The sequence below is a fragment of the Salvia splendens genome, chromosome 21 (assembly GCF_004379255.2).
Source record: "Salvia splendens isolate huo1 chromosome 21, SspV2, whole genome shotgun sequence".
NCBI lineage: Eukaryota > Viridiplantae > Streptophyta > Magnoliopsida > Lamiales > Lamiaceae > Salvia > Salvia splendens.
In genome coordinates this window covers 9899054-9921191 of record NC_056052.1, presented here as the reverse complement: position 1 = coordinate 9921191, position 22138 = coordinate 9899054, and the positions used below count along the sequence as shown (strand labels likewise).

Genomic DNA, 22138 nt, shown 5'->3' with positions numbered 1-22138 from the left:
AGTGTACGTATAGTTATTAATCTATCTAATAAAATAATTGTTTCCATAGATTTATATGTACCTATTAATTTATCTAATAAAATTGGATTTTGTATTTTGGAATAAAATAACAGCTCTATTTGTTTAGTAGTAATAGATTTTTTTTTTCCAATTGTGTTGAATAATACTCCTATAATACTACTATGGGCCAGCCCACTATTTAATTACAAATCAAATATTAATAGAATTAAATTAGGTTAATTTTTCACATTCTTCTTCTCCACTCTACGCCGCCTGCTTTTGTAAGTTTTCCAATCTCTATATTTTAATTTCTCTTCCTTCTCTTCTTCTATTTTGATAAATATTACTTCCTCCGTCCCAAAGTATATGTCATGCTTAGAAATTGGCACGTGATTTTAGAAAGCGTTATTTTGTGTGTTAAATGGAGAAAGAAAATAGTATATTATATTAATGCGATAGAGAACTTTTTCTAAAAATGAAATGTAACATCTTTTGTTGGACAAACTAAAAAGGAAAATGTGGCATCTACTATGGACGGAGGGAGTAATTAATTTAGACTTGAATGCAATAACTCAAACTTTGAAAGATGTTTTTGTATATTTTTAGTGCAAAACTAAAGATAGTATTTTTTCTTTAAAAATCTATAATGGGATTGGTTTTGCAGTACTATTGGAGGCAATATTCTACTGCATTTTAGGTTTTGCAATACTATTGGAGGTATTATTCTAATGCATTTTAGGTTTTGCAATACTGTTGCAGATGTCTAAGAGCATCTTCAAGGGGATAGGTAAATAAATGGGGAGGTAAAGTCATATAACTACCATATTTACCTTTTTCTATTAAAAATTTCCGACTTTGGTATGGCAAGAATATTTGGTGGCAAAGCTGATCAAGCCAATACAACAACGGTTGTTGGGACATAGTGAGCAGCACATATTGATTGCCTCATTCAAGCAAAATAAATTTCTTGTTGCAATGCTAATTATATTCATATCATGTATTCATGGTTGCAGTGGCTATATGTCCCCGGAATATGCACATCGTGGAATATTCTCCGAGAAATCCGATGTATATAGCTTTGGCGTCCTATTACTGGAGATTGTGAGTGGAAAGAAGAATTCCAGTTTTTGTGACGAAGATCAACAATTCCTTACAGCTTATGTAAGTAGTGGTGTTCAATAATAGTTTCCATATTTTTTTCACAAGAGATAGTAAAAATCTAATTTTTCTTGTGTATATCAACAAACAGGCATGGAAATTGTGGAATGAAGGAAAGCTTACAAATTTGATGGATCCTGCACTGTATGATAGTGCAATTGAAGATGATATAGTGAGATATGCAAATGTAGGACTTTTATGTGTTCAAGAAATAGCAGCAGATAGGCCTAACATGTCGACTGTGCTGTCGATGCTTAGCTGTGAGATCGTAGAGCTTCCTCACCCGAAGCAACCAGCGTTTGTTGGGATTCAGAGCATCCACAATGAGACTGGACTTCACATAGCCCTCACATAACTTTCACACTGCCACATCATCAACACTAAAATTCTCATGTCACATCAGCTTGCCACATCAACTGGACATCAAATAGCCCTCACATAGCCTTCCCACTACCTATCCACATCACTAATAACAATTATATAATTTAATTTACAATAGTATCAACGTACGGAATTTAATTTACGAGACAAATACGAGAAATTCGAATAATACTATTAAAATTTAAAAAGTACATTAATTTAAAAAAAAGTACAATAATTTAAAAAAAAGTACAAAAATTAAAAAGTACAAATAAAAAAGTAAAAAAAAAATCACTCATCGCCGCCGTCCTTGTCGCCGTCGTCGCCCAGCCCTTTTTCACAGTCACCGCCGCCGCCTCCGTCGCCACCTACGCCGCGGCTATTCCCGCCGGTCTCCCTCCTCATCGCCTCCAATTCTTCACGCTGGCTCAGGAGCAATACACGAAGATAATCATTCACCTCGGGGTCCACCGCCGCTTGGAAGTCGGTTAAGGTCTTCACCATTTGAGCGCGCGTTTGTTGGCGCGCGAAGAATTTGAGCTCCTCGGTAGACCTGCCGAGGGGGGATGCCGAATGGACCCCCTGGGAACTCGGGGTGCCCGCCCTCGCAACCTGTTGCGCCCGCCTTTGGCCAACCGGGCGAGGTCGGCGACCGAACGAACGAGGGGTCGGGACCTCCTGGGCGGTCTCGGGGAGGTCTGTCGAACCACCGCTGCTGCCGCTATAATCTCCGATATAGTTCAGTTTCTGCTTCTTCGGCCATCCAGCGTCGACACCTGCCCGGAATTTCTCCGACTCGTTGAGCACAACGTAGCAGTTCCAGTAGGTGAACTCATAGTACTTCTTCTGCGGATCGGGGTAGGCTCTCTCTGCAATCCTCCTGCAGTCTTCCTCTGTTTGGCCACTGGTCTGCATGCGGAGGGCGTTGGCGTACAAACCCGAAAATCGAGAGACGCCAGACCTAATTCGGTCCCAGCACTTCCGGCACTCCTCCCCGGTGCGCGGTCTCCCTTCAGGGCAAAATGCCCTGTAGGCTGCAGCTATCATGGCCCACAAGTTGACGATCGTCTGATTGTTCGAAACGAGAGGATCGTCACAGACACTCACCCACGTCTTGGCAATCGCAACGCACTCCGCGTCCGTCCACTTCCTCCGGACCCGGCTATCCTCCTCTGGCTGCGACGACTCGCCGACCTTCTTGGCCTTGCCCTTCTTCTTACCCCGCCCTACTCCCTGGCTTTGAATGAGTGTTTCCGGAACCTCGTTAATATCAAAACCCAAGTCCGCTAAGGAGAAGGTCTCCGTATACTGTGCATCCGTTGAGGTCGATGTGTGCGAAGAACCGGTGGAAAAATCAAAAGTCGGCCGATAGGCGTTGTCCCCCCCGGGCGTCCCCTGCGGCGGTGGAATCATCTGATGCGCCGGTGGAATCATCTGATGCGTCGGTGGCGGCATCCCGGGTGCCCACCCCGGCATCATCTGCATAGGGGGCTGCATGCCGGGTGCCCACCCGGCATCATCTGCTGCCACGGGTACATGTTGTAGTACCCGGTCATGGGAGGCCAACCACCTCCCCCAGGAGCCGGGGAAGTCTGGGACCCTACCCCGGGAGTCGGGGTAGTCTGAGACCCTGCCCCGGGAGTCGGGGGAGTCTGAGACCATCCCACGGGAAAGTTTTGAGTACCTTCTTAGTTGTTCTCCATTGCTCGTTATTGATCTTGTACAGAAAGAAAGATAGAGAGAGTACTCGTTAAAACAAGTGATGCGAATGAAAATGACGTTCAAAGCGCGTATATATAGTGTTTTAGAAAAAAAATTTAAAAATTAAAATCTGACGCCGATCCGGGGCCTACAATGGCGCTGTGAGGATCGGCGTCGGAACCGGCGTCATCACACGATTCGGCATGGCCACACCGAAGTTGACGCCGATTTCGCCTACGCCGGTCGCAATGGTTCGGCGTCAGAACCGGCGTCGGCGAAAAATCGGCGTCACGGTTTTGACGCCTCCATTGCTGATGCTCTCAGAGCTCTCAATCGACCGAGCCATCTAGCAATGATGTCACTATTTCTATATTAGGAGGAAGGTAGTTTAGAGACCTATTTTCCATGATATATACCCCTATGTTCCATATTAATAGAGTCATTTTTCTATTTTGGAAAGTTTCAAGTTAATTAAGTCATTTTTATTTTTAGCAAAAAGTAATTCTTTTTTTTACTTTATTATCTCTCTATCTTTCTTACTTTCCTCTCTCTTACTTTTTCTACCATCCATTCAAATTCGACATTAATTCCATAAAAATGAATACTGAAGTTTTTGTTGGAAATAAATCAAGAAGATAGGCTAAAATCAAGTGATTGATTACAATGATCATGTAATTAAATATAATTATTCTTTTTTCCTGATTTGTAGTTAAGTTAAATCTTATCATATGTAATTATTCTCCCAAGCCTATTTAGGCGTGTAAAATCCCCTATGTAATACACACCAGTTGAATGCTATATAAAAGCATTGTTCAACAGTTTTAAATAAGGATTTTAATGGTTATTAGTAATTTGTAGATTCATTTAACTGTTGTCTTAGAATTGATCAAGTGGATAATATATATACTTTTTTTGATAATTATTAAACAGTAAAGTATGGAGTATTACTACCAAATGAGCTTTGTCTTTAAATTCCCAAACAATTAAATTCAATTGTAATTCAGACCGCTCCAATTTCGAAATTTGGAATTAAATTCTAATTCTATCAAATTCCAATTCTACAATTCTAATTCCATAGGTTAACAAAAGAATTAAATGGATCTATAAATATCATTTTCTACTCAATTTTAGCATCACGGTTCTGTTTTTATCTCTCTGCAAAGTTATCTTGAAATAAGCTTAATGTAATTGTATGTGACATAAAAATGGACCGCCAACCAAAACTCAGCCTCTTGAAAACGCAAGTAAAATTCCTAAGCAACTGCAAGAATCATACAGAAACTTGTAATTTTTTTTGATAAAATCCTACAAAAGTCAAAAAGACAGTTACTTTCAATTTAATAACCGAGTTTCCAGTTAATGAATTTGGAGTTTGGACTGCGTAGCATTGTCTTTTACAGTAATTGACTATTGAAATCCGTGTGCAAACTAGAAAAAAAAAGAAGCTAATAGTTCACATCTTTTCCTGATTCAACATTTTTAGTTTGCATCACAACTACTAAACTCGACTCAGACAACAATGTATACCAGACATAGTCATCCTTTTCTCTAAAAACATGTCTCAAAACTACCTTCCTCCTAATATAGAATCTGTGACATCATTCACAGAGCATTTACTTGTACTCTTGCTACAGGGCTCTGCAGAATGAGAGCTCTGCATCGCAAGAAACGCTGGTGGCTTTGGGCGAGGAAGCTCTACGATCTCACAGCTAAGCATCGACAGCACGGTCAACGTGTTAGGCCTATCTGCTGCTATTTCTTGCACACACAAAAGGCCTATATTTGCATATCTCACCATGTCATCTTCAATTCCAGTATCATCTATGGCAGGATCCATCAAATTTACAATCTGTCCTTCATTCCACAATTTCCATGCCTGTTTGATTCCACAGTATATATTTTAATAGGTATGACATAAAATATAAATATGTTACATTGTCCAGAACAAAGCAACTTACATAAGCTGTAAGGGAGAGTTGTTGATCATAAAAACTGGAGTGTTTCTTCCCACTCACAATCTCTAATAATAGAACCCCGAAGCCATACACATCTGATTTTTCAGAGAATATTCCATGTAGTGCATATTCCGGGGGCATGTAGCCACTGCAACCATAATCCATGATCAGAACTGCAATAACAAACATGTCTCTGAAAATATTTACTTGAGAAAGGAAATCAGCTCACAATGTCCCAACAACCCTTGTTGTAATGGCTTGATCATCTTTGTCACTGAATATTCTTGCCATACCAAAGTCGGAAATTTTAGGGCTCAATGCCTCGTCCAACAAGATATTGCTCGACTTGAGATCCCTGTGAATAATCTTCAACCTTGAATCCCAATGTAGGTAAAGCAGGCCGCGACAGATCCCCTCAATAATTAATTTTCGCGTTTGCCAATTAAGAGTCTTATGCTTATGTGAACCTAAAATAGCTTATGGTTATCTACCATCATAAAAGTTTGACAACCACATAGCACAACAACTACGAAAATTTTTAAATCAAGAGCATAGTTGCATTATCAAAAATTTCTTAGCAACATAGGCATACCAAAGAGATGGGTATCCAAGCTTCCATTAGGCATATATTCATAAACAAGCAATTTTTCTTCAGAATCGACACAGCAACCGAGAAGTCTAACAAGATTCCGATGCTGAAGCCTTGAAATCACCTGAACCTCATTCATGAACTCCTCGACCCCTTGGTTAGAGGATCTTGCTAGTCTTTTTACAGCAATTTCTACTCCATTTGGCAATTTCCCCTGAAGAAAAAGGAGCTCAAACCACAGCACATCACTCTCCACAAATTAAATACAATAAATGTTGGGAGAAGATGAAATACTTTGTAGACTTGTCCAAAGCCACCCTGTCCAAGCTTGTTGATGGGATCAAAATTTCCAGTCGCATTTGATAGCATTTGAAATTGAAATACACTTAGTTCATCATGTTGGAGCTTGTAATCTTCAGAAGACCGTGCCTCGGCTCCCTTGTTACGCTTCCTTGCTGCGGTAAATTGAAACAAATATTAAAGAAAACATGAAAGAATATACATTTAAGTATTTACCTCTGTAATGCAACAACAGTTTGGGCAAAAAGTATGCGCACGCAGCCATAAGTGTTAACCCCAAAACCAGTGCGGTCACAACAATTGCTCTCAACCCTTTCTTTGTATGCATCAACGAAGATGACTTAGCCTTCGCGACACGAATAAACATGTCGGTGTCATAATTTGACTTGGTTACATCAGTTAAGTTTCCAGTCCAGCGCAGGCATCCAGTTCCAGAAGAATACGCATAAGCTGTACAAGTGCAATTGCTCACGCATGCATCCCTGCATTCTATATCTGCTTCAGACGACGAATCCCATGTGAACTGATCAGGCAACTTTACTCTCTCCATCTTCACAAACTCATCTTCTCTTTGTCCACACCTGACACTATCTTTTCTGGTGCAGCCACTGATCCAATTTTCCTCCACCCACTCTCGGCTGCTGTCTGGAATAAAGCCCGGAAAACATGTACATGTCTGGCTTTCATCAGCATTACAAATGCCGAAAGGTCCACACTTACCATACACATCACATGCAGCACTCGTTAACAACCATGTTACATCCCATCCCTTCTTCTCATCAGACCACACCCTCTGCTCTATGCTCCCTGATGGGCTTAAAAAAAATATTGCAAAACAGAGGAATTTGTGAGTGTAAAAGTTATATCTGAACTTCCTGGAGAATCGCCACCAACAAAAGTCCCATATGCATAGCCACGTCTAGTGAAAGGACCACTCCGGATATAAGGTTTTCCATTCTTCCAAACAAACAATTGTGGGATGCCTGATGGCTCGATGGTGAACGTGAAGCTTCCAGGTGACGGATCATCAGGACTTGTCCACGATGTAAGCATATTCTTTGTATTATTTCTCAAATATGTTCCAATCTTCATCTTCTCTAACCACGAATCTGAAGCATGTTGGAAGCTCTCCCAAACATATGCACCATTGGAGTTATCTTGCAGAACCAGATTCCCTGTATCCAAGAGCACAGCACTAGAATTTGCCACAGAAGATGAAATATTAGTCGACCACACAATCTCCTTTCGACCATCCAAGATCACGAGATTGCCATCTGATGATATCTGAAATGTTGCAGAGGAATCGTTGAGAGGCTTGTTTCTATTAGCTACCCATACAACAGTCATCACCGGGAGATTGTACATGATACCGAGGTAACGTCGGCTGCTATTTGGTGGGCTGAAAAAACTTAACTTGAATCTATTTCCATTAGAAATCAAAGCTTCAGAGTTGGCAAGGGATTCATTAGCCTTTATGGTGTCAATGGCTGAAGAGTTTGTAAAGAAACAACTAAATATGAGTTGGAGCACAAAATATCCAAATCTGATCCCCATGAATAACTTATCTTCCTCTTTGCAAGGACTAAGATGATACCACACTACTATAGATTTGAATATGATTCAGACATTTAGATGATATTTGAATTTTCATTCATAACAGAAAGTTCGGGAAGGTATTTTTCTTTGACTCAGATAAGGAAAATCTTATGCCACCAATAATTAAACAGCACCTAAAGATGAAGACAACAAATAAAGCACTAGGCCACACCAATAATTGACTTGGTAGAAAGGGGGAAAATGCTAGATTATGTTTTGGCCTATAATTTTATTGCTACTCTTTACTACAAACTTCTGATTAAACAAAAAAATCAATTTTACCTCTCTCGCCTGAAATATTAACCCTTATCACCAATAATCAGATGAACTATAAATCAATTAATGACTGAAAAATCAGTACTCACCTCCGAATGATAAAATCCTCGCATCATTATATAAAAGATGAGTTTTGGGGTAAATTCAGCAATGCCCACCTATTCTTGAATCAGGCAAACTCATTTTGTGAATATGAGGGAATAGGTGTGGAGGCAGAATTCAGCATCAAAGAACCACCACATTAAAGTATGACAAGATTGAAGAAGCAGGATTGTTGTATGTAATTCAATATATAGGGAAATGAAGACAACAACAATACATATACAGGCAAACAATTGTATCAAATAAACATACAGAAATCAGGTTTTCTACCTGCCTTCAACTATAGAAATAGAGACATCATTTACAGAACCTTTACTTGACCTCTTGGTACAGGACTCTACGCATCCCATGAAACGCTGGCCGCTTTGGTCGAGGAAGCTCCTCAATCTCACTGCTAAGCATTGACAAGACTGTAGCCGCTGTGTTAGGCCTGTCTGTTGCCATTTCTTGCACACACAACAGACCTACATTTGCATATCGAACAATATCATCTTCCATTCCACTATCAAAGTTTTTTGCATCCATCAAATTCACTATCTTTCCTTCATTCCACAAGTTCCACGCCTGTTTTATAACCAAAACATAACAAAAACTTATTAAATTCACTAGCTTTCCTTCAATCCCCAATTTCCATTCCATGCTTGTTTCATATCCACAAACATTACAAAAATTTGTAATGACATGTTAAATCTAAATATACTGCATTTTCCAGAACAAAGTAACTTACATAAGCTGTAAGAAAGAGTTGTTGATCATCAAAACTGGAGTTTTTCTTTCCACTCACAATCTCTAACAGCAGGACCCCGAAGCTATACACATCCAATTTTTCAGAGAATATTCCACGTGATGCATATTCCGGGGGCATATAGCCACTGCAACCAATCCATGATCAGAATGTCAAAAAGAAATCTGTGTCCAAAAATATTTTGCTTGAATGAAGCAATCTATAAGTTCTCACAATGTCCCAACAACCCTTGTTGTGTTGGCTTGGTCATCCTTTCCACCAAAAATCCTTGCCATACCAAAGTCGGATATTTAAGTCCTTGCCATGCCAAAGTCGGATATTTAAGATATTACTTGCCTTGAGATCTCTGTGAATGATCTTTAACCCGATATTACTTGCCTTGAGATCTCTGTGAATAATCTTTAACCTTGAATCCCGATGTAGGTAAGGCAGGCCTCGACAAATCCCCTCAATAATAACTTTTCGTGCTTTCCAACTAAGAAGTTTATGTGTATGTGAACCTGAGAAATGTTATCCAAACTGTCACCGAACAAAGAACAAATGAATGGAATTTTGTTAGACGAAGTGAATCTATACAGACCAAACAGCAGAACTCATCCCAAAATACCAGTAAAATATTAGGAGAGAAAGTTCATTTAGTCTATATACCCCACATTAGTTGTTCTCACAATCGATGTGGGAATTGAGTTCGTAACATTCGACCCTCCTTTAAGAGTCAACGTCCTCGTTGGTCACGGCTGGTTCTTTGCCAGGCCACCACTCCGTGGAGCACCACTCCGAGCGGTCCCAAACGCACTCGTTGGTCACGGCGAGTTCGTTGCCCGGTCACCACTTCGAGCCGTTTGAGCTCTCAATGAGAGAGCCAATTGGTACAGACCAAACAGAAGAACTCATCCCAACTAGCCTGTTAGGAGAGAGAGTCCATTTAGTCTATATACCCCACATCAGTTGCTCTCACAACCGATGTGGAAATTGAGTTCGTAACACGGTCCGTTTTTATGTCACAAACCATTACATTAAGCTTATTTCACGATAACTTTGCAGACAGATAAAAACAGAACCGTCATGCTAAAATTGAGTAGAAAATGATATTTATAGATCCATTTAATTCTTTTGTTAACCTATGGAATTAGAATTGTAGAATTGGAATTTGATAGAATTAGAATTCAATTCCAAAGATAGAATTAGAATTCAATTCCGAATTTCGAAATTGGAGCGGTCTGAATTACAATTGAATTTAATTGTTTTGGAATTTAAAGACAAAGCTCATTTGGTAGTAATACTCCATACTTCACTGTTTAATAATTATAAAAAAAATTATCGGATTCAATAGAAGTTAGGAGTATATATTATCCACTTGATCAATTCTAAGACAATCTACAAATTACTAATAACCATTAAAATCCTTATTTAAAACTGTTGAACAATGCTTTTATATAGTATTCAACTTGTGTGTATTACATAGGGGATTTTACAAGCCTAAATAGGCTAGTGAGAATAATTACATATGATAAGATTTAACTTCAACAAAAACTTAAGTATTCATTTTTATGGAATTAATGTCGAATTTGAATGGATGGTGGAAAAAGTAAGAGAGAGGAAAGTAAGATAGATTGAGAGATAATAAAGTAAAAAGAAGAATACTTTTTGCTAAAAATAAAAATGACTCAATTAACTTGAAACTTTTCAAAATAGAAAAATGACTCTATTAACATGGAACATAGGGGTATATATCATGGAAAATAGGTCTCTAAACTACCTTCCTCCTAATATAGAAATAGTGACATCATTGCTAGAGGGCTCGGTCGATTGAGAGCTCTGAATCCCAACAAACGCTGGTTGCTTCGGGTGAGGAAGCTCTACGATCTCACAGCTAAGCATCGACAGCACAGTCGACGTGTTAGGCCTATCTGCTGCTATTTCTTGAACACATAAAAGTCCTACATTTGCGTATCTCACTATATCATCTTCAATTGCACTATCATATAGTGAAGTATCCATCCAATTTTAATCTTCCCTTCATTCCACAATTTCCATGCCTGTTTGTTTTGAGATCAACAAAAAAATTAGATTTTTTACCATATATAGTGAATAAATATGGACACTGTTGATGAACACTACTACTTACATAAGCTGTAAGGAATTGTTGATCTTCATCACAAAAACTGGAATTCTTCTTTCCACTCACAATCTCCAGTAATAGGACGCCAAAGCTATAGATATCGGATTTCTCGGAGAACATTCCACGATGTGCATATTCCGGGGACCTATAGCCACTGCGCCATGACCACATGATATGAATATAATTAGCATTGCAACAAAATATATTTTTTACTTGAATGAGGCAATCAATGTGTTGCTCACTATGTCCCAACAACCCTTGTTGTATTGGCTTGATCAGCTTTGCCACCAAATATTCTTGCCATACCAAAGTCGGAAATTTTAGGGTTCAACTCTTCATCCAACAAGATGTTGCTTGCCTTGAGATCTCTGTGGATAATCTTTAGCCTCGAATCTCTATGTAGGTAAAGCAGGCCTCGACAAATCCCCTCAACAATTGATTAGCGCGTTTGCCAGTTGAGAAACTCTCGTTTATGTGAACCTGAAAAGGTAATTTAAATCAACAGCAGCACATGAGCTTGCATAGAAGAAGTGATGATCCACTAACCAAAGAGGAAGGCATCCAAGCTTCCATTGGGCATATATTCGTAAACTAGCATCTTTTCTTCATGCTCAACACAGCAACCGATTAATCTGACAAGATTGCGATGCTGAAGCTTTGAGATCACCGCGACCTCATTCATGAACTCTTCCGCCCCTTGGTTGGAGTATCTTGCTAACCATTTTACAGCAATTTCTTGTCCATTTGGCAGTTTGCCCTGAGAAATAGAAATCAAATCACATTTTCACTTCCATATAAACAAGAAAACATGAAGAAATGAGAATTTGAAAGAAGAAGATAAAAACTACTTTGTAGACTGGACCAAAGCCACCCTCTCCAAGCATTTTGGCTCTATCGAAATTTTCTGTTGAATTTGAGAGCATCTCAAATCTAACTACAGGCAGTTCCTCAAGTTCACTTTCCTTTCTTTGGGGGAATATCAATCCTTTCTTATTCTTCCTTGCTGCTTAAAATTAAAAACAAGTGTCTAAGAAGTTGTGTACACTGAGAAGCACAAAGTTTGTAAATTAATTAGTACCTCTGTAATTCGACAAAAAATTTTCGCGCAAAGTATGTGCATAGACCAATGTTGGAAGCTCCCCCAAACATATGCACCATTGGAGTTATCTTGCAGAACCAGATTCCCTGTATCCAAGAGCACAGCAGAGAAATTTGCCAAAGAAGATGAGAGATTAGTCGACCACACAATATCCTTTCGACCATCTAAGATCACAAGATTTCCACCTGATGATATCTGAAATGTTCCTGATAAATCATTGAGAGGCTTGTTTCTATTAGCTACCCATACAACAGTCATCACCGGGAGATTGTGCATGATACCGAGGTAACGTCGGCTGCTATTTGGTCGGCTGAAAATACTTAACTTGAATCTATTTCCATTGGAAATCAAAGCTTCAGAGTTTCCAAGAGATTCATTAGACTTTATGGTGTGGATGGCTGAAGAGAATGTAAAGAAACAAGTAAATATGAGTTGAAGCACAAAATATCCAAATCTGATCTCCATTAATAACTTCTCTTCTTCTTTGCAAGAACTAGGATGATACCATACTACTACAGATTTGAATATGATTCAGACATTTAGATAATAAACTTTTTGACTTATTTCATTGTTGATATTTGAATTTTTTTGATGCATGTGTACTATTGGCAGAATAGAAAGTTCAAGGAAAGTAATTTCTTTGATGCAACAAATAGTTTAACACCACCTCAAGATAAAGACAACCAAACAAAAGCAAATAAAGCCACAGTAACAATTGACTTGGTAAAAAAGAGAAAAATGCTAGCTTTGCAAAATAATATAGATATAAATCTAGCCTCTAAACCTTTCTTATTCATCATCAAATGCCTCATTTCAGTTTACTAGTTTTGGTATATGCCTACCTATTTATGAACTCAAGGAATGTGGAGGACAAATAATGAATTGTTTTCTTGGAATAACACCAAAGTACTAAAATAAAATATTACAAAATTAATTAATGTTCTACTCTTGCAAAGCAAAAGAAAAGAAATCCAATATTTGGGCCTACTTCATCTAGGTAATTGTTTCTTTTTAAATGAAGTCTCTCTGAGAAGCCCAAAACCAACTCTTCCTTATTTTACTTCAAATCTTTTTCACACAGATTCATCAACATCCCCACTACCTGAAAAATCTCCAACCAAAAATTAAATCTTTTACGATATATCTTTCCCCCAACAATAGCAATCGGTTTTACCTACAAATATTCCATATTTCCGCGTTCTTTCACATCTAAACTCTGAGAGAGAAGCCATCTTCCTACTGCAGTTTCTTCCTACCAACAAAGGTATATTCTTTTCAATTTCATGAATACGTAAAATCTCCATGTATTAATTCCATGGCCAAATTCCTGATATCACAGCCTGAGAAGAAATAGATAGAGAGAACCTTGAGTTTCACCAAGTTTTCTTCCTGCCATTTGAAGTTCCTTCCTTGCAACAAAAAGGTAGTACAACATTTATGAAACTTTTGAGTAGCCCATGTCCCCAGTTTGTTTCCCAATCCTTTCAAGTAACTCGGAAATTGAATAAAATTGTTTGAATTAAAGATTACTATAATTGAATGGGAAAAAGGGGAGAGGGACTTGCCTGCTGTCGAGGGTGACGCAATCGGAAGATTGCCGAGCGATGGCGACGGCGGTGTCATGGGCGGCGGTGTCGTGGTGATTAATCTTTATGGACCTTTTTGCTTGGAGTTGGCCGAGTTTAGAGCATCCGAAGTCGGAAATTTCGGAATATGAGTTTAAATTTCGTTGACCTTTCGAGATAAGAGATTCAATTCGCTTACATTTCAAAATATGGGTCCGAGACATGCGAATTTTTCGGAACTAGTGTTTTACACTTTTTATATTTATTCTCTTCATTTTTCTTATTATTTCTCTCCCAATAATTATAGATTTACTAAATTATCCTTTAACCTATTTCTCAAAAATTTCATTTTACCTCCCTCCAAAATTTCATTTTGGGGCATTCCTAATCAAGCTCGGGCTAACTTTCTCCGGTTCAATTTAACCTCATAAATTTTCTAGCTAGCTTGTTGGATTCATGGAAAAAAATTTAAAACATGCATGTATAGTCGTATTCTTAGTTAACGGTATTCTTAATTTTAACTAAAACATGTTTGGGACTAGTTTTGTCACACTCGGGTCATTTTAACTCTTTTGGTTTCTGTCTGTCATGATAATTCATTTTAACTCTTTTGGTTTTTGTCATGCCCAAATCGTTTGAAGGGATGTAAAATAAATTTTTTGAGAGATGAGTTACATGATAGTTTAGTAAATCTATAATTATTGGAAGGGAAATAATAAGAAAAATGAAGATAATAAATATAAAAAGGTGTAAAACCCTTGTTCCGAAAAATTCGCATGTCTCGGACTCATATTTCGAAAGATAAGCTAATTGAATCTCTATCTCAAGAGGTCAACGAATTTAAACCCATATTCCGAAATTTCTCATCCGGAAGTGGTGCGGATGTCCGGTGGACATCTCCGCGGACATCCCAAAAACACCTCCTGCCACACATCATACGGACATCCCACGACGAACTTTCCATAATAAAAAAATCATAAATTCACAAATTAAACAATTTACGGAATTAAAATTTCGACACAAATACAGAGAAATTGCAACCACTTTTATTTAACTTTATCGAATAAATCTTTGCCCCACCTGGCTATGGCCTGTAATTGGATTAACTTGATTGATCAATAATATTATAATGATACTCCCTCCGTCCCGTGCTACTCGCACGTTTGCTTTTCGGCTCGTCACAAAGTCCTTACACTATTTATAATTTAAGTTAGAATTAATGCATTTAATTAATATGTTAGTTTAAGTTAAGAGCTCTTTTATTAAGTGATGTCTCATTACACCTAAAATTCTTTTTTAATTACACAAAAAAATCAATCCCAAATTTACGGCCTAAAATGAAAAGTGCGAGTAGCATGCGACGGAGGGAGTACATCATAGTGCCAAAGAATCCAGTCTTTGCTTTATCTTTATCTATTTTAAAAAACAAGGTCTTTGAGATGAGGCATTTGAGTTCATTATGATTTATGAAAGAATCTCAATCAATCAGGGCTTATTAATCAGGCAGTATATATAGTTTTGCATCAGTTGGAGCAATTAAATCCATAATTATGGAGGTGCAGAGCAGCAAAGCTCCTCCTCCTGCGGCTGAAAGTTGTTCGGCTCTGAACATTGTAGAGGGGCTGGATTTGCAAGAGGATGATGGAGAAACCAGCGAGGGTTTTGAAGATGGAGAAGACAACAATTTTCAATTCGAAGGCGAAATGGACCCTCTGTCTTTCGTTGAGGGCGAAGACACCTCGTGTGTGCCACTTTACAAGGTTTTCCAGCAGATTGAGGACCAGTACAAGGCATTGGCTATGAAGAAACGCCCAGCTTCTCATCACAACGAGAGGTATTCTGCTGGTTTTTTCTTCTTTTATGTAATTTGTTGGTTTGTTAAACTCTGCGCAATTGATGCGTTTATTGACTATTGTAATTTCGATGGGATTGTAGTGAAACACAGGCTAAGAGATTGAGACAAGAGGAGGAGAATGCTGGAGCGACCCGCGAGGAAATTGAGGAGGTTATGAACTTTGGTGTTAGGAAGAGGAGGAGGAGGTCGAGGAAGGTTAGTATGTGTTGTTTGTTATGGGTTCTAATTTGGTATCTTGATTTTAAAGTTCTTTGATTCATTTTTCCGTTGTAATTCCTTTGGTTGGAGTTGTAAAATGGTTAGTGTAATTATGACATGTTTGTGGGTCAAGTTAATTTAGAGTATATGTGATGAAATGTGAAATAAAAAGGCGCTATTATGTAGAAACTGTTTCTTCTATGTGTTGGAAATCTGATGGCATGGTGTTCAATTAAATAGCTTTCTAAGGTGGAGTAATAATTTTGTTAGTTTTTTGTGATGGCTTGACGATTCCTCAAGAATTCATTATCTATCATTTGTTAATTATGATCCTTTTCTTGGCTATGTGAATTTCAGTTGTTTGAGGTCATTTAGATAAATACGTTATTTACACATGTTGTGGTCGGTGCCAAACATAGGAGAGGCGAAGAGGAAGGAGGAAGGGAACGAAGAATAAATTGAACCCTGAAGTGACTAGAAAACTTGGTGATGCTACACTTCATTATGCACTAGGTTACTTTGACAAGGTATGTTTGCATAAAGAACAATTTTAAATATCATTTGCTTTCAGGTGGCTTATGCAATAAAAAGAATTTTGTATGAGCAATGAATCTTTCTATGCCTGTTGTCATTTATATTTTGGACATGTGGAACATCAACTCTATGTATAATATACTCCATCCGTCCCTGGAAAGTATGAACTTTTTAATTTTGGAAATCCAACTACACTACTAATAATATGGACCCCACTCTCCTCTAACACTACTTTCACCATCCTTTCTCTCTCTCTCTCTCTCTCTCTCTCTTACTTTACCAATTGTGCATTAAAACCTATGCCCAACCAAAAGTTTATACTTTTCAGGGACGGAGGGAGTAATACCTTTGATGCTCTATTTCAATTAAAAAGTACTGCAAATGCTTTTTCTAATCAGTCATGTTTTAAAATGTAGGCCATTTGTCTGCTGCATGAAGTAATTCGTCTTGCCCCAAATCTGTCTGATCCATATCATACACTTGGTCTGATATATTCTGCGATGGATGATAATAAGAAAGCAATGATTTTCTACATGATTGCTGCACATTTGAACCCGAAGGATGTTTCTTTGTGGAAACTTCTTCTTGTGAAATCAGTGTATGATGCCTCTTTATTCTCTTCTTTTTGTTATTTGCTATTATCTCTTGATTGGGCACGTGTCACTATATTTTTAGGCTTAGTTGTAACATGTAAAACATTCACTTTTATCTTATGCTATATTCTTATGATGCCAGTTCTCTTTGTTTGCTGTTTTTTTTTCGAGAGAACTCTTTGTTTGCTTGTCGTTTGTCAGTTTTTTTTCTTGAATTGGACAGAAATGCTTCTTCTGATTATCTTGCATTAAACCTGTAACTCATGCGTTTAAGTAAAGCTACCGTCCTGCATTAGCTTTGTTCCATTGTATAATTTTTTTTTATCTCAAGATGGTTCTTAGTTTATATGTCAGACTTCTGTTAAGGTGGCTTTTAATGCTTAGTGAAATAAAAAATCTCATATCAATGTTGAAGAGAGAGCTAAATTTAATTATTTGAACTTAATAAAACCATCACCTGTCCACTGATTACTTCCATGTTTAGAACGTGTTCATAATATGTCATCATTACACTATAATTTAATGGACTAAAATGATAGCGGAAAAATATACATTTGTTATCATTTGCAGAGAGCACGAGGACAGAAATCAGGCCTATTACTGCCTCAACAAAGCACTAGTAGCAGATCCAGAAGCTATTGATCTTCATAAAATCCGTGCTTTGCTCTATGATGGCATCAAAGAGTATCAAAAAGCAGCCGAGTCCTATGAACATATTGCTCGCCTCCGTCCCGATAACATTGATGTTCTGCAGAAAGCGGCAGAGGTTACATAATGTCCTTTAGATTGTTTGCCATCCCCTTGTAGAGCATGTTTTGATTAAGAAATGAAGCATGGACTATATTGCTCACCAATTTGCATTTGAATATGTGTGGTGATTAGGTTTTTTTGCCCTGCTCTTATATACGCTCATTGCATACGATTCCTTGAGAAATAAAACATCAAAGTGGAGAAATAGAAAGTCTTTCCAATGGACATCATGATGCAATGACGAACCACATTAATAGTGTGCACATCTTCAGTAATATCTGTCTCATCTATTGGGAAACCTAATATGTTTAGACGTATCTAGTTGATGTACATATCACTTGTTATGACATATGAGACTAATCTTTCCCTACGATCAACACAATACACATTCTTAGATTCCCCACTTTTGATAAGAACTTGAAAATTCAGGATACTACTCAGTTTCGATAGTTTTCATCTCTCCTTAGACTGTTATATTCTGTTTGTTTTCTTCTATTAACTGAAACACTTTGCTTAATACTTCATTCTCGGTTTCAGCTGTACCAAGAATGCAAACAACATGAGCGAGCTGTCAGTATGCTGGAAGAAAGTCTCAAGCATCATAAGGATGATGCTTATATAGGTGTAGTTAACCTCTTGGTGTCAGTTCTGATGGAGAACAATAAGTATGCCAGAGCTCTTGAGCATATTGAACACACACAAAAGGTGTATACTGCTGGAAAACAGATGCCACTAGATTTAATAACAAAAACTGGAATATGCCACATTCATCTTGGTCATAAGGAGAAAGCAGAGGTTGGTGTTGTAAATTGCTAACTTTTACCTATGCTTATGCTGAACAATTATAGTTCGAGAATTCTTTTGAATTACTTGAATGGATAGATATCTTCTTGTGCTCTTTCAGATTGCATGCTATAAACACAACATAAGAACTAATCATGTGGTACTTATGATTTATGTGCTTGATTTTGATCTGTTGATGTACTTGCTAATTTAAAGTTGCCACTGCTTTTAGATTATATGGTCATTTTCTGGTGATGTGTTTGATTGTCTGTTTTTGTATTAAATGAAATTCCAAACAATACCGCACCTTTGGTGAACTAAATTTCTGCAAGAGCTAGTCTGCGTGCCTTCTGCATTTAGTTTGGAGTTATTGGACTGCTCTTCTTCACCTTTTCATTTGGAGTAAAGATTTTGGGCAGTTAAGGGGGGGTGTTTTGGCATAATATATCCGATAATATTTGGGACTAGTTACGAGCCACACATTCCTTTCCTTCTATTGGTTTCTCAAACTTTCATTGTTTGGATCTTTTTACAACTTTTGATTTAGTATTGTTTCCTGCAATCAACTCATTGTTTACTAAATTGACAGGCTTACTTTAATATTTTGAAACAAGAGGCTGCAGCAAATAATCCTGACTTAATCATCAATGTCGCAGACTCACTCATGAGCGTTGGGCATCCTGAGTCTGCATTAACGTATTATTTGACGTTAGAGAAAGACTCGGAGAAGTATGATGCATGGGATGAAAAAAAGAATCCAGTATAGTATTCTTACTTCATACAAATACTTTATATTTCCAGAATACTACCAGTGGTTTATGGTGTGATATTGATATTCGATTTTTGTGTATTACAGGGCGACCTACACTTGAAAATTGCGACGTGTTGTGTTTCTCTAAAGCAAAGAGGACAAGCAATTGAATATTATAAAAAAGGTGAATTTCGGATTCAGATATATACACATGTTTGAAAGTGTGTGAACAAGTTACCAAAACTCAATTCTTGATTGTGTTTAATAGATCAATTGAAAATGCCTGTTTACTTTCCTCTTTTTTAGTTCTATCAAATCTCTCACCACATTTGTCTCTTGCAGCTATTCGGACACTCCATGATAGTGTTGATGCACGGATGACATTATCGTCTATGCTTCTTGAAGAAGGCAGAGATGATGAAGCAATTTCTGTTCTTTCTCCTCCAGAAGAATCAGGTATCCTTACCTGTTGCAATTTTTTTAAAATAAAATATCCTTGTTCAAGTTGTTGCTAGTAAGAAGGGTTTCATTCATCATAGCAGATCCCGACTCAAAATTAGACACACGGAAGTTGTGGCACCATAGTGGAAAGATCAAGTTAAAGGTTTCTCAGATCTATAAATCTAAAGGGTTGGTTGAGGCTTTTGTAGACGTGCTTTTTCCGGTAATTCACGAGACATTGCTTGTCGAACAAAACCAACGGAAGGTACCCTGCTCTATACCATCTCAAAATATCCACTACTCTCTAATTCATTTCCCAATTTCTGAATCTTACTGGCATTCCAAACATTTTTCGTGGAATAAGGCCAGATCCCGTCCACGGCTGACTAGTAGTGTTCTTTCAGAAAGGATAGAAGTTCTGAAAGATTCCAACTCCGACAGAGTTCTTATTGGACTTCCTCCTTTAGCTTCTTCTGCAGCTCTGTGAGCATTCTTAATACCTCTCATACATCTGGATTTTCAAAATCTTAAAATGGTTTAGTACGATGGTTGTCATTCCTTGTCTACAACAAATAAGTTTTGTTTATTCGTACTGGAATAGCAATTTCGGATCGAAATGTGTATATGTTTTGATGGTATGTGCCCTTTTTAAGAACTTTGCCTTCCATCTCCTGGTTAGGTCCAAAGCTGCCAGAGCAAAAAAGGTGCTCCAGAAAAGGGCTGCACTCAAGGAAGCAAAACAAGCTGAAGCATTGGCTGTTGGATGTGATTATAACAGTGATGATTCAGACGATGAATCTCAGGTAAATGAGTAATTGTGGTGTAATTTCAAGTCTATACTACTTGTTGTTGCTGGTTCACATATTTTAATCGCCCGTCTTTGAATATGATGTGTCGCGCATGGTGCAGCAAGTGTCTATGGAGTCTCCTTTGCCAGGCTTTCTGAATGAAGAGAGGAATCATCTGTTGATTGTAGATGTAAGTCTCTCTGCAATCCTTCTCTTATTGTTTGTCTCCCCCTCTATGCGTGTCTTTATGATTTTGTATACCTGTTATCTTATGAAACAGTAAACTTCCCGTTAACCCATCCACACCCACAACGCGAGCATGTACAAACGATCACAACACCTATCCATTATCCCATGACATTGCACAGGAACCACCTTTTATTAAACAAATCAAACTTCTTGATTACAGTCTGATATCTTTGTAATTTACTATTTTTGTAGTTATGCAAGTCATTATCTTCATTGAAAAGGTATTCGGATGCACTAAAGATTGTACAAATCAGCTTAAAACTAGAGGCATTACCTGTTCAAATAAAGGAGGAGCTTCGGACTATTGGAGCTCGTGAGTTTTGTTTATTAAAATTCTCCTCTTTTATGCGCTATGCTCATCTTTGCCTGTACAAATTTTGTTGCTTTTTCGTAAAATAACTCTGAAAAGTTCTGATGTGTTTAACTTTTTTCGCATGTAGGATTAGAAGCTTTGATTGCTGATCCTGTACACGGGTGGGATTTAGTACGTGACTTTGTTAGTCGAGACCCTTACAGTTTTTCTGCTTGGAATCACTGCTACAAAGTAATACTCAGGTAATAGTCGGTGCAAATTAGATTATTGAATTTCATGTAAGATAAAATTTTATTTTGCTTCCTCAAGTTTGCTCATCACATATTCAGAATGAATCAACTATCAAGACTCAACAAGCTCCTTCATTCCATGAGACTGAAACACAACGATTCTATACCACCTATTCTTATTACCGGCCACCAGTTTACTATGATCAGTCAGCATCAAACTGCTGCTCGAGAATACTTGCAAGCCTATAAACTGATGCATGACAATCCCTTGATCAACCTTTGTGGAGGTATGCATCTTCACCTCCTAGAATTAAAGATCAGCATAAATTATGATATTTTTTATGCTTGCTTGAGAAAAAGGTGAAATTCATTTATGTTCCTACTATTTTTGTAGGAACCGCCTTGATAAATTTGTCCCTTGGCCTCCGACTTCAAAACAAGCACCAGACTTTCTTACAAGGGCTCGCGTTCCTCTATAACAACTTGCGCCTTTGTGGAGACAGTCAGGTTTACGTCTTAATAGTTCTCTCTCAGTCTACTATCTTTCGAGATTCTAATTCCCATGTTAGCGCTTTAGGGTGGTAGTTTAGATTGGCATGACATATGATTGAACATTTGAAGGATGATAAGATCGAATGATTAAGATTATTCAATCCATCAAAGTATGACTTTACATTCGAAATTCTCTTGCAGGAGGCATTGTACAACATTGCTCGGGCGTACCATCATGTTGGCCTTGTTTCTTTGGCTGCTCAATACTACGAGAAGGCACTAACTACCCGCGAAAAGGATTATCCCATTCCAACGCTCCCATATGAAGATCAAAATGCAACCAAGATCAAAATGCCAGGCTATTGTGATCTTCGTCGCGAAGCAGCTTACAATCTTCACCTGATATATAAGCAAAGTGGGGCATTTGATCTTGCTAGACAGGTCTTGAAAGATCATCTTGTGTTATGATATATTCATACAACATGTATAGTTTAATTTTGTAGTGTCTTTATGCGCTGAAACTAGGATAGAACAAAGCAAACTATGCACTTGTTTGGTATAGATGTTGAGTTAACATAAGATTATTAAGTTAA

General features: G+C 37.9%; 4 protein-coding genes and 1 pseudogene across 5 annotated transcripts; 2 read left to right on the top strand and 3 right to left on the bottom strand.

Moving 5' to 3' along the window:
- The first annotated feature begins 860 nt into the window (after positions 1 to 860).
- LOC121784201 (G-type lectin S-receptor-like serine/threonine-protein kinase At1g11300) lies at positions 861 to 4105 on the top strand. The gene is made up of 4 exons (XM_042182368.1): positions 861 to 922; positions 1014 to 1161; positions 1250 to 1459; positions 4100 to 4105. The coding sequence occupies exons 1-4, from the start codon at positions 861 to 863 to the stop codon at positions 4103 to 4105; spliced, it is 426 nt and encodes a 141-aa protein (XP_042038302.1).
- Positions 4106 to 4549: 444 nt separating this feature from the next.
- On the bottom strand, positions 4550 to 13678 carry LOC121784200 (annotated as a pseudogene).
- On the bottom strand, positions 6872 to 8077 carry LOC121784890 (G-type lectin S-receptor-like serine/threonine-protein kinase At1g11300). The gene has a single exon (XM_042183152.1). It carries the CDS (start codon positions 7615 to 7617, stop codon positions 6880 to 6882), a length of 738 nt encoding a protein of 245 aa, XP_042039086.1. The 5' UTR covers positions 7618 to 8077; the 3' UTR covers positions 6872 to 6879.
- On the bottom strand, positions 8287 to 9295 carry LOC121784891 (G-type lectin S-receptor-like serine/threonine-protein kinase At1g11300). The gene is made up of 3 exons (XM_042183153.1): positions 8996 to 9295; positions 8765 to 8909; positions 8287 to 8601 (listed from the first exon to the last, which is right to left on the bottom strand). Exons 1-3 carry the CDS (start codon positions 9055 to 9057, stop codon positions 8350 to 8352), a joined length of 459 nt encoding a protein of 152 aa, XP_042039087.1. The 5' UTR covers positions 9058 to 9295; the 3' UTR covers positions 8287 to 8349.
- A 1322-nt stretch (positions 13679 to 15000) lies between the features above and the next one.
- Positions 15001 to 22138, top strand: LOC121784887 (general transcription factor 3C polypeptide 3-like). 2 transcript variants are annotated; one of them, XM_042183148.1, is made up of 18 exons: positions 15001 to 15402; positions 15504 to 15618; positions 16041 to 16148; positions 16572 to 16753; positions 17319 to 17514; positions 18036 to 18293; positions 18871 to 19041; positions 19138 to 19216; positions 19375 to 19488; positions 19572 to 19738; positions 19838 to 19956; positions 20153 to 20276; positions 20383 to 20451; positions 20703 to 20823; positions 20951 to 21065; positions 21153 to 21340; positions 21448 to 21560; positions 21747 to 22138. In XM_042183148.1, exons 1-18 carry the CDS (start codon positions 15119 to 15121, stop codon positions 22011 to 22013), a joined length of 2790 nt encoding a protein of 929 aa, XP_042039082.1. In that variant the 5' UTR covers positions 15001 to 15118; the 3' UTR covers positions 22014 to 22138. The 2 variants fall into 2 exon arrangements, with proteins under 2 accessions (XP_042039082.1, XP_042039083.1); XM_042183149.1 differs by having other exon boundaries at positions 15002 to 15402; positions 19575 to 19738.

What these genes read in the sequence shown, in the direction of transcription:
- LOC121784890 (XM_042183152.1), bottom strand. Translation starts at nt 7,617, where the DNA reads ATGGGGATCAGATTTGGATATTTTGTGCTCCAACTCATATTTAGTTGT.
- LOC121784887 (XM_042183148.1), top strand. Translation starts at nt 15,119, where the DNA reads ATGGAGGTGCAGAGCAGCAAAGCTCCTCCTCCTGCGGCTGAAAGTTGT. An exon ending in GTCATAAGGAGAAAGCAGAG is followed by an intron (nt 18,294 to 18,870) that starts GTTGGTGTTGTA and finishes CTAAATTGACAG; the next exon opens with GCTTACTTTAATATTTTGAA. An exon ending in AATTGAATATTATAAAAAAG is followed by an intron (nt 19,217 to 19,374) that starts GTGAATTTCGGA and finishes TGTCTCTTGCAG; the next exon opens with CTATTCGGACACTCCATGAT.
- LOC121784891 (XM_042183153.1), bottom strand. Translation starts at nt 9,057, where the DNA reads ATGGCAAGGATTTTTGGTGGAAAGGATGACCAAGCCAACACAACAAGG. An exon ending in ACAAGGGTTGTTGGGACATT is followed by an intron (nt 8,910 to 8,995) that starts GTGAGAACTTAT and finishes GATTGGTTGCAG; the next exon opens with TGGCTATATGCCCCCGGAAT. An exon ending in AACTCTTTCTTACAGCTTAT is followed by an intron (nt 8,602 to 8,764) that starts GTAAGTTACTTT and finishes GTTATAAAACAG; the next exon opens with GCGTGGAACTTGTGGAATGA.
- LOC121784201 (XM_042182368.1), top strand. Translation starts at nt 861, where the DNA reads ATGGCAAGAATATTTGGTGGCAAAGCTGATCAAGCCAATACAACAACG. An exon ending in ACAACGGTTGTTGGGACATA is followed by an intron (nt 923 to 1,013) that starts GTGAGCAGCACA and finishes TCATGGTTGCAG; the next exon opens with TGGCTATATGTCCCCGGAAT. An exon ending in AACAATTCCTTACAGCTTAT is followed by an intron (nt 1,162 to 1,249) that starts GTAAGTAGTGGT and finishes ATCAACAAACAG; the next exon opens with GCATGGAAATTGTGGAATGA.